Source organism: Schistosoma haematobium, chromosome ZW, assembly GCF_000699445.3.
Source record: "Schistosoma haematobium chromosome ZW, whole genome shotgun sequence".
Lineage (NCBI taxonomy): Eukaryota > Metazoa > Platyhelminthes > Trematoda > Strigeidida > Schistosomatidae > Schistosoma > Schistosoma haematobium.
Genome location: NC_067195.1, coordinates 70,337,107 through 70,354,485, shown reverse-complemented (window position 1 = coordinate 70,354,485; position 17,379 = coordinate 70,337,107). Strand labels below are relative to the sequence as shown.

The window sequence follows — 17,379 nt, the reverse complement described above, 5'->3', positions numbered from 1 at the left end:
TGGAGGAGCATAGGACACCCACCAGCACTCCCTATCCAATCCTTTCCAGTTACTATTCATCCTTTTCATGTCTGCTTCTAATTCTAGGTTCAGTATGTTCTTCGGCCTTCCTCTTTTCCGTTTCCCTTCAGGATTCCAAGTTAGCGCTTGCCTCGTGATGCAGTTTGGTGATTCCTGTAATGTATGTCCTATCCACTTCCAACGTCTTTTCCTAATTTCCTCTTCAGCTAGAAACTGGTTTGTCCTCTCCCACAGTAGGCTGTTGCTTGCCTGTGGTTCAAGTTTATTACTCATACCCACTCACACCTTCCCTCTTTGGACTCCTTAAACCTGTCTTCCAATAATATTGATATATTTATAAGTGGTATGATCAACTTTCATCATTTTAAGATGAATAAAAAGCCAATAATTTGTAAAGTGATTATTATTTTAATAACAGTGAGCTTTAGTAATTACTCTATCACTAGTTTAGATTTAATTTGGAATCCAGTTTAAGGCAGATAACTTGTTTCGCAGTATACTATATAGCTGTATATTCTGGCGGGAAAAATTCGGCCTAGATACATTGAGCCTATATCTCGATAACATTTAAACTGATCACTACCCTTTTTAAGTATTCACTGGTATACCTTTAAAAATTTGTCGTTAGGGTTAGTGAAAACAACCATGGTCGCTATAATTTCATTCGGGCCGGTGAGAGCATTGGATAAATTTTAGGACATACCTACACACATCCAATTTTATTCTATCCTCATCTGTACACCAATCAAAATGCCGTAGACCATGACTAATTTTCTCATACCCCCCATCAACACTATCTGGTTTTTTTCGGGAATCAAGTAATCGAAGACTTTTGATTGGTCAGGAGGAATCAACTTCATTTGTGTGCATATATTATGTTTGATTGATAAACTATACATAAAACCACTTAATTATTTGAATAAAATCGAGAGCTTATTATTCACTTGGTGAGCTTATTATGTTTTGATTGGTTGAATAATTTCTGAAATTCTGTTTCCTTCTGTACGTTTCACAGATATCTGTCTGTTAGTATAAACTTTTTTCATAAAAATTAGTTTATCATAAGTGTAGTTGTAGGCTTGTGTGATAGTTATTTTTTGTGTTTAGAAAATTTTTCATGATCGGTAAATCGAATAAATTCAGACTGATCACACTACGCCTACGGCAAGTGGATTAACTCTATCTAATCAAGATGATCGCCCATATATTTTTTTATCTGGATCAGTCTAGTCAACTAAAAGTACGCATACAACTGTAAATGTTATCATTGACTATGCAGTTAGCTGCCACCTACGCAACTTTTATTTTCACCCTCTGTATTGTTGGCTTGGTCAAGTGTTAGAAATAGGCATAACAGATTAATTGGACCGATAAATTTAAAATCGTTAAGGGTTCATAAAATTTATGTCGGTTTATTGGCATGTAAATTAAATTACAGACAACATTTGAATATTCACATTTCGATTTGTATTACTGAAACAACATTTCCGCTTTTGTTAGTGGAGGAAACTGCAGTTTATCAATATAAAGCAGAAATATATTGACCGTACACCAAAGCTTAATAAGGCTTATAAATATGTTAGAGATGCCTTACATACTGCATATCTCCAGACCTCATACTGATTGGTATAGGAGAAAGTAAAAAAAACTAAGGCATAGTGGTTAGCCCTGAACATGGTATTAAACCATGAGATATGATAAAGTACAAACTGGAAATTTGGAGTTCGTGCAGTTAACAGTGATCAGTGTCTTTAGACCTTAGGTGATATTACTGATAATTGGTTGTAGACAATGTAGACACATTCATTCCCTTTCTTATCCTAAATCTTGAATCTAAATATTATTTCATACTTTTTATTGTTTTATTTTATTCCTATCTTCAAAACATATTGGCTATCTTTGATCCTTCTTATTATCATTATTATTAAAACTATTCGAATTCATTTTCTGTTCATCTTGTTCAGTTAATCTCACTGAGCTAATTTGATATGGTAATTCAGATTGATGTATATCTGCACGAGATCCTTCATTGTTTATGAACTGACTGATGAATGTTACTAGGATCATATTTAAGAAGAAAGTACACTTAATAAATTACGTAGTCGATATGTGTAAAATAAATATTCGCCTCTCCAAAAAAAATTTATATTTTGAAGCAGAGATGTGTGATAGATAACAGTGAAATCTGCTTATAATCCTTGTGAATTAGTGATATCGATGCGATCCTCACAGGATGCACATATACCAAAAGAGACTGACCAATTGCAATTTTAAACATCATTGAGAAGATCCGAACAACCAGTATATATGAATTAAATTTATGAATTGTTTCTGATTGAGATGAAAACATGATTAGTGAACTATGAGCATGGAAAGCATCTCCTTAGAATTACTTCTACATAATTTTTAAAGAAACTCAACTATTACAATGTAACAAAAAGTAATATCTTTAGAATTAGTTCTTAACCTATTGACCATAGGCTAACACGTTCGGTGGGAAATACTAAAATATCTCTGTAATGCAATTTATATACCAATTAGTACTTGAAGTAGTTGACTTTATGCAATAAAACTTGTCTGAAGGACAGTTACATCAAAAGGTTATCCAAATATAAGTAGATTTTTCGAGTTTGAACCTTCAACCTATGATTTAATGACCAAGAACTTTACTAAATTGTTTCTTTTTATCTAAAATATTACTCCCCTGTAAGTGTTCTTCTCTTGGTTGATTGGATTATGTAGACGTCCACATCTCAGAGGTAGCATGGACAGCTTGGATTCGGCTAGATGATTTAGACTTCTCAAATGATCTAGCTCTTCTATCCCATATACAGGAACATATACAAACTAATTCAGACAGTGTAGTAGCAGCCTCTGCAACAGTAGACCTCAACATACACAAGGGAAAAGCAAGATCCTCAAATACAACTCAGAGAGCATCAATCCAATCACAGTTGGCGGAGAAGCTCTGGAAGATTTGGAAACTTTCGCGTACCTGGACAGCTTCATCGGAGAACGAGAAGAATCCGATGCAAACGTAAAGACCAAAATGGCAAAGTAAGGTCAGCATTTGTAGAGTTGAAGAACATATGGAACTCAAAATAATTGTCAACCACTACCAAAGTGAGGATCTTCAATACGAATGTCAAGACAGTTCTACTGTATTGAGCTAAATCTTGAAGAACTACTACAACCAGAATCAAAAATGCACAGGTATTGATAACCAATTGTTTACGCAAGATACTCCAAATACATTGGCCGGATGCCATCAACCTGCTGAGGGAAAGAACAAACCAGCTTCCATCTGAAGAGAAATTCAGGAAAAGACACTGGGGGTGTATAGAGCATACATCACAGAAATCATCAGACTGCAACACGAGCCAAGCTCTAATATGAAATCCTGAAAGGAAAAGGAAAATGGAAAGACAAATGAACACATTGCATCGGGAATTAGAGACACACATCAAAAGAACGAATAGCAATTTAAAACAATTGGAAAGAATTGCCCAGGACAGAGTTGGGTGGAGAATTTTGGTGGGTAGCCTGTGCTTCTCCACGAGGGGTAACAGGTATAAGGTATTGATTAAGTTAATAAGTATAAGGGTATGTAAAAGAAGAAATCAAACCATTATTATCTAAGCACTGATAAACTTGTAAAAATATAATAAAAACATTCATAATGAAATTTCAACTTCATTGTTTCTTATTGAACAAGAGGTTTCATAGTTATTGAAGGGAAGGATATGTTAAATTTTTTTGGCCATAATTAAATTTCCTATCACTTGAGAAATAAATCACAATAAGAACAATAATTTTCCTTGTTATTTGTAACAAAATTTATTCACTACTTATTATTAATTATTAGTATATGGGGGGGGAGTTTTAGAGATTGTTGAATTTCATTGTTTTCACATTGAAAATCAGCTATTCAAATCGTTTCCTGGTTTTCAATGATTGTCTAACTAGGATCAGTTTGTTATGCAAACTGCAAAAGTTTTAGTAAATTGACAATCCTTTTGATTTCTTAGTTATCAAAATCCCTTATTTATGTATATTCGGTATGCTGGATCGGTCGGTGTACATCATTATTATTATTATTATTATTATTATTATTAATAATAATAATATTATTATTATTATTATTATTAATTATTAATTATTAAAGGCATTCGTAATCACTGGAATGAGTGTCCAAATTGTAGTTAAAAAAATTCTAAGGTTATATCAGTGATCTAACAACTTAAGCAAACCAATACTATCGATAAACAGAACCGTAATGATTCTTCATTAAGGGCCAGTATTGACCTTTTTCACTAAGCAAAGTAAGCGTCCATCTGCTTGAGACTGACAATCTCGCTTCGTTTATCTTTGTAACAGTTGTTTTTTTATCGAAATGACACTATTCATCTGTCTAACTACAAATTCTACAGTGAAGATGTTTGTAATCGACATAGCTTTATTTAATGAATTAGTAGTTGACGTTATGATGGGAGATAGAAAACTCGATTATTATCAGATAATCTATCATGAGTAAAAATTTTTTTGTTAGACACATCAAACCCAGGTTGTGTGAAGATGTCTGTCTATCGGATCTTCACAAAACCAACAGAATTTTGTGATTCATTTGAATCTTTTTTCATGTTAACAGACTCAAATCATTTGGTGAATCACTGGTCTGTTTCTCAAACTATCAAAAATTATCCAGTCAACTTATTGTGTGGTCAAGTGAATTCTCTTCTCGTATGCGATCATTTGGTGAAATGGCTCAGTCTTTAGGATTAAAATCATCCGATACAAATATGATTACTGTACAAAACCCTAGTTTATTAAAAGAAATTCTTAAACAGTCTGATGATTTACTAACAGATTTGCAAGTTAATTCAGATGTTATGGAACAATTGAATAAAGAAGTAGCTCATTTAATATCTTCATTAACTGTGAGTTATTTTAAGTCGTTTTTTCTATAATTATGACCAATAATCAAGAAAATGCTCATTGTTTAATCAGGTTTATATATATATATATATATATATATATATATATATATATAACATCGCCCGTCTAGATAGGGGGTGGATAAACATACGTAACGTGTGTCCCAATCACCTCAGTTAATGATTTACTGCCTTACCAATGGAATTGCCATCTTTACCCAATACACCATCCCTAACCCAGCCATCGCTTGCTTGGTGGTCCCAAAATACACGAGCAGTGCTTCGAAGACACCTATGATCGAATACCCTCTACTCGTAATAGCCATGCTTCACCCAGTATGAAGTAGGACGGAGTAAGGTGATGCTCAATAAACTCGTCATTTGGTTGACAGACGAATATATCACCTACGGCGCAAGAGACACAAGTTGACAAAAGCTAACCAAACCTTCTGAATATGTATCGAGATTTCATCAAAAACCAAATCATCAGTACTGATGAGACCCCCAAGATAAGTGAAGTGGTCGGAGCTGTTAACTACTTCATTCCCCATCATTGATTCAGGTGATAACCTAAGCTAATTCTGAAGTAACATTTTGTATTTAGAGGAAGAGGACCATATCTGTGTTGTTGCTAAAGGTGGTCAGAAAGCCTAGTATTTGTAGGATAGTATTTCTGTTTTAAGCTTTATTTAAACTACTAACCAGTAACATTATTCCTTCAATTCATTTAGTGTTCAGCTGAGGTGTGTAGGTAGATGCAGACTACCAATTTGTAGTCTACTTGATTATCATAACTAATAGTTCGAAATGTCGGCTAATATAGCTTATAATCGTTTATTCATTCACTCTTTGTCTTCGATTGGATGCTAAGCTTCTCAATTATCTTAAATTTTTTTACCCCAGTAATTCATATTTTTCTGCATCATTCATATCTTTTATGATTAGTCTTTTGTACTACACCTAATACTGCTATTACTTATGCTACTCTGTCGTTCCTCTGTTCTGATTTCGTGTGGCAACTTAAACGAATACAAATATGTATTATTTTGCACGTTGTGTTTGAACGACCGACTGATCAGTTTTCAATCATCACTATGAATTCAATGTCTCTTCGAATTCTTCTACTAATCATCATCATCCTTACTAACAAAGTGTTACTTTAAAATTCATGACTATTTTGACTAAAAGAGATTCTTTCTATTAATTTCCTCATTTTTATAAATGTCTGTTTTATAGAATTATGCGCAACATACTCAAAATTATCGTGAATTAGTTGAGAGTGTGTTTCAGAAAGCTGGTGGTTCACGAGATTATCAATGGTCACCAGGATATGGTTTATTCGATATGGGTAGAGTATTACAAACAACTGATCAGCTGAATGAGCAATTTAATACACATTCTCGTCGTATATATGATATAGTGAATTGTTTAAATCGGGTAATTTTTCTGTTCGGATAATAATAATAATAATAATTTGATCAGAATCGTAAGCACATATTTTGTTACTGTTTGATTTTAGTTGTCAGATGACTAACATTTGCGGATTTCAGTGTTCTTATTGAAATATTCTAAATAAAATAATGGTGTTTCTTGGTTATGCACTCATTCTTACCCTTTTGTAAAATTATGTTTATCAAATACTATTTATGATTTCACACGCCTGTCATTAATGACATTATACAGAACCTCGTATGAGTATGTATCAACTCACATTGCCGTATTTCATATCGCAAACCTGAAAGGACGAAAAGTGGTCTTTCGTCACGCAAACTGTATCGCTGGATACGGAGCGTTCACCTAGGGGAGTTGGTAAACTCTGACTTCAAACCAATGGTATACATGGGCTCTAGGATCTGTTTTTGGTCACTATCTGCCATAGAGCAACAGCTTCTGATGTTTATCCCCTACAGATTAGACGTTTAGGTCATAGTCTTTGGATGTGGGCCCCGAAGAAAAACAACTGGTTAGGTTTGGACTGGTGGATAGTATCCCAGCTTACATACAAGTATTTTTCTATGACGCATACTGTTTTTGGTGCCTAGTTGTACCAGATTTTACGTCAGTTGAATAAATAAACTTCATATCACCATAGAGAATAAGACAACTAACTGTTAAGTCCTTTATGTTCAAGTTTCGCTCCATATACTTCAGTTTGGACATCTGAGTAGTATCACTAGCCTTCATTTACAAGTAGTGTGGATGAAAGCCAAATGCACAAACTCTCATTAGTGAATTAGATTCTCTAAAAATATTCAACTAATCATATTTTGTAAGACACTTTTAGATATCTCTTACCTTAATACACCAGACTTTTTATTCCCATCTTACTGAAATAACACACATATGACCCTTTCGTTGTATATCTGACTATTTATGTGTACTGAGAATGAGAAAATTTTTGAGCGTAGAGGAGACAAGTCGATACTTCGAAAAATTCAAGTCTATTATTAGTAAAGGATGGACATACTTTCGTTTTCACGTAATTCCTTTTATTATTATTTTTCCCATCAGCTTCTGCGATCCGAAGAACCTATCTCTATGAATTTATCTGGTCCAATTTTTGTAAAGCCTTATCGTGAACTCTACGTAGGCAAATGGCCAAATGAATTAAACAATTGTTTAAAGGAAACTCAATCGTCTTTTTCTCCCTTGGTATCACGATCAAAGTATCAAGAAAATGGAAAAGACCACACATTACCATTAAAAGTTGCAAATAATTCAAAAGATAAAAACCATTCAGATTTATCGTATTTTAATCAACTAGTCGGGGAAAAGGGACTCAAATATAGTGTATATCTTAATGATGTGCGAAGTCAACCGGTGTGTTTACTCCCAACTGGTTGGGAAGCAGCTACATTGACTACAATATCCAAAGCACGTGAATTATATGGACCAAAAATTTTTCCAACTACTGGTGCATGGTTTGTGACTAATTTAGCTGGTGAGAATGAAACATATGGACTCGGTGAAACTATTTGCTTAGGAGATGCACTACGATGTGGATTAATTGATTTAGTTGGGCATAACTGTCATCAAAATCGAAGTTCACTTGCCATTTCCTGGTCTGAAGCTATTGATCGTGGTTGGTTAACTGCCTATACTATTCAGGCTTTAAATAGAAATATAAAAATTGGTGATTATAGTGCATCTGTAACAGATTTTCTGACTAGTCCTTCGCGTAACCCTATCGATCGTCATATCGACCCAAAGACTGGTGTAGTCATGCCATATGGCAAAAAAGTTATTGATTTATACTCAGATGGATTCATAAATGAGGCAGATTTTCATCATTTAGCTTCTATTCTATCTAGTGGCATGTGTGTAGAATTTCGAGATTGTCACTTGACATGGTATGAAGCTTTAAGCATTGGTCAAGCAGATATATCTTGGAAACCTTGTCTATCTGATTGGTTAGCTGCTGGTGCGTACAATCCAAATACACGACGTTTACGTGTCAGTTTACTAAAGTCTGGAAAAGTTAATAGCAAAAGTAAAACATCGAATAATTCATTAGTGTTTACTGAAAATGAGTTAACAATCAGAGATGCAATTAAAAATGGACTTTTAGACAATACTGTCCCAGAAGTCATTCTACCTGTTGAAAACCAGGTGGGTGACTACCATGCTACCTCTTATCGACGTGTCAGTCTGTCTGAAGCTGTTCAAATAGGTCTTGTTGATGATGTATCTGGTTATTGGCTCGGATCAAGTTCATCTTCTAGTCGAACGAAGGTTGGTGTGGAAGTGGCTCAAGCTGCTGGCTTATTAACTAAAGCTCCTTGTCTAGCTGAAATTGTTTTATCTGGTCTAATATCGTTTACTGCTCCGAACATGAGTGAAAAACATCCTAGAAACAATGTGGGTATTCTTGATGCCCACACTGGTCAATACGTATTGTTTCCAGAAGCAATTAAACGTGGAATGATAGTTGGAAATCAACCAGCCATAATTCTTATGCAATCCCATCCCAATCAAGTATTGACTTTAGTCGAAGCTCTGAATACAAACTTAATCACGCCGTCCGGATTTATAATTTTGGAAAATAAACCTATGAATTTGTGGGATGCAGTTAACAATAATTATATTCGACTTATATATACTAAATCGTATCCGCCGCCTGTAGGTTTATTACTGGCTGCTAAGGAATCAAATCAGACGCATCATCAACATCCTATATTACAAGCTATTCTTACAGGACTAATTGATTCATCGAAAGAGGAGATTATTCTTTCTAGCACAGACCCACGTCAACACGGTACAAGCTCTTCGCAACAACGTATCTCTTTAAGAAAATCAGCTAAGCATTCAGGATTGTGTGACTTACACTCTATACAGTTATTAACTCATGGATGTGGATTATTCAATGAAGATGGTCGTGAGCTAACTGGTTTGGAAGCACTTAACTCTGGTTGGTTAAAACCATGTGAAGATTTTCAATTAGGTTCAACTATAACATATGGACAAATAACAGATCCTGTTAGTGGGTCGTCTATAATATTGTCGCCAAATATGAAAACAATGAAAAATATTGATATATCACCAGTTGGGGCTCAATTACTGTTAGGCTTATCTATCAATCGTCCTTCTTTGGCTTATTTAATTAATCAACGTTTTATAACACGTTTAGCATGGCTTGGTCCAGGTTTACATAATGATAATTTAATAAATAAAACACTGAATGATTCATGGTTCACACATAGCTGTCGGTCTGATGATATATTAGCTGTTATAGATCCAATTAGTAGACGTAAGATCACACAATCAGAAGCGATTCGCCGTCATCTACTGGACATGGAGACTGGTACATTTCGAGATCCTGTTCATAATCAAATCTATCCAATTAGTGAAGCAATAGAAAAAGGACATATTTTAGTAAAAGAAAAATCTCTTATGGTAAGTTATAACTTTTTATATGTTTTTTTATCAACACATATGTCAGTATTTTTCATTTCAAGCTATCCATTTGTTTAGAAATCTTTAAAAATAGAAATAATTTCCCTACATTTTGCAGTAGAAACCTAGTTTATTGATAAATTACTATTCATTGATACAAACTATCATAGAAGTATAAAGCTTCAATATATTTTTTCGCAGTGTAAATTATTTGCCCTGTTTAATCTGATTCAGATGCAAAAACTTACTATGAGAAATAAGCTATTGAACACTATGTTTAGATTGTTGATTAGGTTCTTTGCATATGATGAGGGTCATCAACATGACCTTTCTTCCAGCATTGAATTCTAAAGTACTAGTGAGTTTTTGTAATATAATTATATATTACTAATGAAGTTTTACTTCGAGAAAATTAATGGGATTTTAATGATTTTTTAAATTTTAACGGAAAACTTATAATGAAATAAGCAAACATGCGGAATACTGATCTGTTAGTCGTTTGCTTTACACTTTATTAGTTACTTTCATACTCCCAATGATGTTATTTACTTTCTACAATTCTCTCATTAATTTATTTTCAAAGATGATCAATCACAGTATTTTGTAAAATATAACTGAATAGAGATGTATTATGAATCTTCTTTTTCTCATAGTTCAAACTGCTTCACTTAATTCTGTTCAATTAACCCTATTAATAGGAAGAAATAATGGTGTTTTGAAGAATGAGTTGAAACCATATTCTGTGTATTTCTTTCCAATCACGAAAAAAATTAACCAATTGTTGAGTTTTGACGATTAAATGGATTGAAAAAAGACCAAATTTGCGTGATTCGATTACACTGAGATCGATTATGACGAAGTGTGTATTTGCAGTGGGGATTCGCTACATTTGTAATGTGGATACTATGATAAATTCTTTCATGAAATTCATCTCAAGAGAACGTAGTAACAGCCCTATTTGTGGCTATAACCATTTGATTTCTAAGTATTGTCTTTCAACTCTTTATTATTAGTCAGTAATAGTGAAAAAGTATTTAAAATAATTTATCTTCTGCGGTCATTAAGTCAATAACGATGGTTCATTTATTCTAAATAAGCAGAGGACATTGTTGATCCTTTAAAGTAGTTGAAAATAGAACATTGGATATGCTCTTAGGCCTAATGTGTCAAAAAAATTATGTGTTTACACGTTTCTCAACGTTTAACCTGTAGAAGAAACAGAATGAATATTCGTATCATTTGTATTGACAATGTAGTATCTACTTATTGTTGTTCACTAAATAACCTATTCTTATGACTGACATAGCCTAATAGAACACATCAATTCATCAAGCTTTGTTCTTACTCAAATTTTATTTGTCACTCCTACTTAACATAATCTTTTTATTTCAGTTTGACAATATTATTGCTTTTGTTGACATGAATGATCATGTAACTCATTATTCTAATACATGTTTATGTACTCGATTTTGAGCTGTAGGGTTTTTTTTTGTGAGAGCTAACGTTACATTATTGTCGAAATTTAACTCGCTATCTACTGGTTTAAATGTAAATCCTTGAACCACTAAGTCACCGTTCCACATGAATATCAGTTGTTGTTTACCTATATTAAAGAGTCTTTAGGAAAAAAGTTTTCTCATAAGTGAACATAGTCTGTATATCATAATGGCCTTTTTTTTTAAATAAAAGGTGAAAACTTCATGTTTGTGTGTGGATATTCGATTAATCATTAGGATCGACGAAAAGTGTTGCCAAGTGATGTTTATCAATAAAATCTTGATTATCGACACAGCCACCCTTTCAAAGGATAGATGTCAAAAGAGCAAATTACTATCGTATTTTTTAACAAAATGATAATTGTTTATAGAATGCTTAATCCCAAAATAAGGATGATTAAAGTTCACTTAAACATAAGTAATTGAACGAAATATGATTTGTAGTTCGCTCATTTAATATTGTGAGCATTGTGCTTATGAGTATGATATGTAAAGTATAGTTACAGTTTTTAACGCAGCCCGAATCGTTAACTAAGAGTTGGCGCGTAAACTTGGCTTGAAGCTACACTTTTCAGATGATAGCTACCTCCCTGTTTGAATCGACTTATGTAAGTTGGATTCGAACATGTGACCCAGTGTATCAATATCGAGGAATGTGAGTATCAAATCACTTTCATAAACCCATCGTCCTTAACTAGTTATTACTACAATCCGTTATGAATATTATTAATTATTGTCAATAAACATCTTATCGTCAAGAGAGGTAACTGTAATTGTAACAGTAATTTACCCTGTATCTCAGGAATTGTTTATAATCAATGAAACCTGTGCCTAAGTATCTATATTAGTAGCTGATGTCGTCATACGTCAATTATTAACAGTTATCTTTTATCAGAGAATACATTCATGGACACAGTGTTGTTCCGTATTACAAGCTATTGCATCTGTTTGCAATATTCTGTCTATTCATCTGGTAGATTCATTACGAGGCAAACTCAAAGTTGTGTATAATCTGTCGGAAAATTGTGAAAATTTCAGAATAAAAAACAGATACAACCACCAGAAAACTTCAATGTTTCACATTTGGGGAAACAAAGAGATCAGATAGGGAGGATTACTAATATAACATATTACAAGAATACAAACAGAAAGAGGAAAACATCAATGTCTACTTCATCTACTATGTTTTGATAAACTCGAAGTCCATAAAAGAATCCAAATTCATGATACGTCTGATTTGTATAACCAGTTCATTCAGGTGGTGACGATATATTATTTTGCAATAAGACATAATAAAGTTTACATTGAACGACAGCTAAATACTCATTAATACGTTGAATAATGACAATGCAGATTAAGAAGTTTACTGTCTAACTTAGTTATCCCAATACATCTTATGATTCTGGACAAAATATTATGATTTGTAATAAAGTTTATTTATCGAAATTATTCTAAAAAAATAAGAATAAACATGTAGGAGACTTTGTTTTAATGCAGTTTGTCGAGTCCAGAAAACAGTAGACGTAAAAAATAATAAATATTTACGTTTCTTTTAAATGTATCAAAGCTTCAATATTATGACATGTTTGGAAGTCCGAAATTTCTGGGAGCAACTAGTTCACAATTTCTATAATAAAAGAGTCATGTCAGTATATGTGTAATATAAAATTCTAAGTTACTACAGTCAATTGAATAGTATGAGTATTTGAAAGAAGTGATAAGTTTTCACCTGGGACATAAATAAGAGCTATTTTCTGTGATATAATCTCAGTTAATAATAATACTAATAACACTGAACTTTTAGCTTACTGGTATTGAGTATTAAATAGAATATAGCTGTTACTCTCCTTAGTCGGATTTATCTGTTTATGCTTAGTGTTATGTGTCCACTTTGTGTTAACCGCAAGAGAATAGTATTGAGTAGTAGCACAGATGCCTCTCGCTCATAGTTTATTCAATTTGCACAATAATAGGTATTGTTTTCTCAACTAGTGAACCTAGTTTCTTTTGGTGGCTATTCAAATTCCCACAAATCGTTTTTCGTTTATTTGCTGGTATAGGTATTCTAGTGATTACTTTGTGATAATCGTTACAGTAGGCCTCTGCTCACTTAAATACGTGGTTACCCGTTTTTAAAAAAAATAAACTAATGATTCGTAAGCACAACCAAATCTTTTTATTTAAAGAAAATTGAGAGTGATTGGATGAAGTAAGTCTCGGTGATCTGCATCATGAATTTGTTCTGTATGAGACTTTTGTGGCCCTGTATCTGATTCCAGTTCGATCGTATGCTGATTGCTATTGAAATATTTATGCCACCAATCTTCCTATATAACTATCGACTAAAATCGCGTTAGAGAATAACGGAATTAACCAAGTCGAATACGAGAATGAAGCTTGAATACGTATATTTCGTACAATCGTTGATCTGAACAAACAATCAGAGAGACGGAGTGAAGGAAGCGAAGAGGAGAGAGCGAAGCGAAACGGATAGGAGAAGTCTCTTTCGTAAGGATCTTTTAGTGACACGTGATCTGACTCCAATTAGATCGTATGACCGATTGTTATTGACTTATACATGTAGCCAATCCTCACATTTAATTATCGACTTAACTCGCTTAGTGAATAACGGAATTAAATAAGTCAAATACGAGAATGAATTTTTGAATTCGTATATTTTGTAAAACCGTTGATCGGAAAGCGAAGCAAAATAAAATGGTGCTTTAGTCGATATTTATACTCAAACAAAAAACAAGTTACTGACATATGCTGAATAAAATAAGAAATTCACACACATACGATCATATAAAAAACGGTCAGGGTTACTAAACCAATAAGTAACAGGGTAAAAATATGGCTCGAGTAGAATGAATAGATTGGTCTGTCCAGAGGCTAGAATAACCTATGAGCGCTAGACATAGTAACAGCCCATACAACATAATACTTTCATCATTTATCAAAATTGTACAATATGAAGTTCGAAAAGATGATTCATTACTTAAGTAAGAATAACGAACATGTCTTATATTTTTAAAACACAAGGAGCAAAGTGTTGTTTCTGTCGTCTTGATGTAATAAAATTAGTCTAGAGTCTGAAGAATAAACAACAACTCTCAATCTTATCACAGATATTCCTCATTCTTAGATTCGATTGAATAGTTCAGTGAGAACTTTGAACACATTAAATTTCCTTTTATACTAATTACCCTACTCACCAAATTCTATTCAGATTACATATAGAATAAGCTTTATCAAAAGCCTACTCTTGTAACAAATGACTTCAATATGAGACCAAAGAAACAAAGGTACTTAAGAGTTGATTTTACAATCAAACAATGTTTTTGCTATGAGAATACTACTATTTAAATTAGATCAGTCAAATATTATCACTTAATTCGAATTCCAGCACCTCACATGTATCTTTTGAGTAAGAGTAGAAAACATACAGCTGCAAAAACAACCTTATTCGTTCTAGGCCAACAATGCTAAATCGTCTTGAAAACAAAATAAATTTGATAAGGCAGATGTGTTTTTGAGAGGTATTTATCATATCTTTACTTTTTACATACTCATGAATCTTCCATTTGGAACTTGATGAAAAACAAAAGCATTTGAAACATAATTTGACTAACAATCTTTCTAATGATCGTAAGCATTAGTAAGTAGTAAAATTGTAGTTTGTAATGGTTAACTCCGTTTCTGAAAGATCTATTTGAACAGTATTTTTAGGAACATATTAACGCGAAATAGATGTCTGTTATTTTTTACGATACCACTAGGAAAATATGTGTATTAAGGTTTGACTTACAAACGCTGTATTACACTGTATAAATAGTTTGATCCCTTCAAATAACCTGAAGTGCAACAAAGTGGCTAATTCTAACAGGCTAACATTATTAAATTATTGTTTGTTATAAATAAAAATAATATATTTGTAATATCCCAATGAGTAGAAAATTGGATTTTTCTGACGTTTCGTGGCTTAGTGTAAGTCACTTCTTCAGAGAATAAATAACCAAATACAAATATTACAAATATATTATTTTTATTTATAACAATCAACCCAATGCTCAATTTATTCGAAATTATCAAATCAAACCTTGGTAATGACACCTATATTGTTTGTTATGTTGCGTTATGAAAGTATAGTTAAAGGCTGTTGTTTCCTAAAATATTGGAAATACTAGTCTACGTTGATGGGGTTGCAGCTCATTCGTTTTATTATTTCACAATAAATCGATGATCTAACCTACGAGTTTTGACTTGAACTCTAATAAATAACTCTAATCTTACCATAACAAGTTTATCTTGACCACTGACTTGTATATTTCCTAATTATTAATTCTTTTCCGAACCCATATTTTTTTGTAAACTTTTCAAGGTCATGACAGTAACTATTTGGTCTTGGGTAATCAGTGAAAAAGGTTTATTTGCAAGAAATAGACGAAAAACCACGCTGTACAATGAAAAATTATATTATTTGTAGCTTCATCTAAATTTGAAGTAGTTTATTTTAGTTTGCACTCCAACCATGTATTGTACACATGCTTATCCATTTATCTCCGTGACATCATTATGTGCTAGTAAATACTCTTAATTTATTCCATATTATTCGGACGTTCTTAACGTAGAGTTCAGAGTCTCGTTCAACAAAAAGCTTATAGTTCACGACTGTTTTGTAGCTATCATTAATTTGAAATTCCCAGTTATTGTTATATCCATAATCTAATGCAACAGCATTAAAATGATGTGCCTTAACATCAACTGACATTTCATGAAAATAAGTCCTGGTACTACTATAGCTTTTTGGTATAAGCAATGCTCTAGTCTATTCTGTGTTCTGTTCCTACTACTAATAACTATAGTATCATTTCATTGATAAACGTATGATGTTTTCAATAATTCCTCACTCTATATAGTCCATAAAATATAAGTAATTGGAATTCTGAATGAGGTCTGAAAACTCATGCAGACAACTATCTTCATTCTTTTTCATATTCGTAGGAATTATTCGAGGACCTCTATTCAACCATAGTCTTGTTATAACTTTAATTATCATTCGTGGATAAAAAAATAATTTTTAAGTCAAGGGCATCTCAGATTATCTAGTTGGGTTTTTAGATTCTGTCGGTCATCCACATGCTTTCATCCTTTTCCCCCATATATTTTTTCCTCTCTTAGGGTAACACGTCATCCGTACCCCACTCACTTCATTCAGAAGTAAATGAATCAGTCGAAATGGTTTCTGTCAAGGAGACTCGTCTATATAAGATTTTAAATGTTCTGGACCCTCGTACCGGCATTCGGATTGATCCAAACGAAGCTGCTAAGAAAGGTCTTATCAATTTGGAATCTTTCACATACCATGGTGTACAACCAAGTATTCCAATTGAATCAGCACAACAATTAGGTTATATATCAATTTACGGCAATAATTATGAAGCCTCTCATGATAGTCTTATGGTAGATTCTACAGATAAGTTATCATATACTTTAGCTCAATTATTTAATAGTGGTCAACTAGTTAAACAGTCCGGATCGAAATGTGTTATCAAAGTCCCAGGATACACAGATCCAATGTCTTTAAATGCAGCTATTACATTGGGTTTAGTTAATGTTGAACATTCAATAGTGAAAGAATTTAACACAGAAAAATTGTATTCATTGGATAAAGCTATTTTAGTTGGTTTAATAAATGATCATAAAGGTCTTTTATTGTATAAAAATAAATGGATTCCATTGACTGATGCTATAAATCGAGGTTTGATAGCTGATAAAAAATTACCAACAGAAATACCGACTTTTGAAGAAGCTCTCGAGAAAGGATTAATTGATCCAGCCTCAAATACTTTTCATCAATCAGACAACAATAGTAATTCTAATCGGTCGTATTCTATAAATGTTCATGATGCTATTAAACAAGGATTATTGAAACCTCCGGCTACTGAAGTAAGTTGTAATAAACATTTTGGCTTTTTTATCCATTCTCACTATAAATTAGACTTTGCTGAAATTTTTAACCTATTTGATTCTTA

At 32.8% G+C, this 17,379-nt stretch overlaps 1 protein-coding gene across 1 annotated transcript in view; it reads left to right on the top strand.

Annotated features, from left to right (window-relative positions):
• MS3_00010478 (uncharacterized protein) overlaps positions 1-17,379 on the top strand; it is a gene marked incomplete at both ends in the record, with an annotated part of 178,673 nt that overhangs the window by 56,393 nt on the left and 104,901 nt on the right. Inside the window, 8 exons of the mRNA XM_051218846.1 lie at positions 88-181; positions 4,187-4,239; positions 4,670-4,958; positions 6,192-6,392; positions 7,467-9,848; positions 11,241-11,279; positions 12,240-12,317; positions 16,526-17,293. Of these exons, the coding sequence (XP_051072340.1) occupies positions 88-181; positions 4,187-4,239; positions 4,670-4,958; positions 6,192-6,392; positions 7,467-9,848; positions 11,241-11,279; positions 12,240-12,317; positions 16,526-17,293 (3,904 nt within the window). The remainder of the gene's footprint in view (positions 1-87; positions 182-4,186; positions 4,240-4,669; positions 4,959-6,191; positions 6,393-7,466; positions 9,849-11,240; positions 11,280-12,239; positions 12,318-16,525; positions 17,294-17,379) is intronic.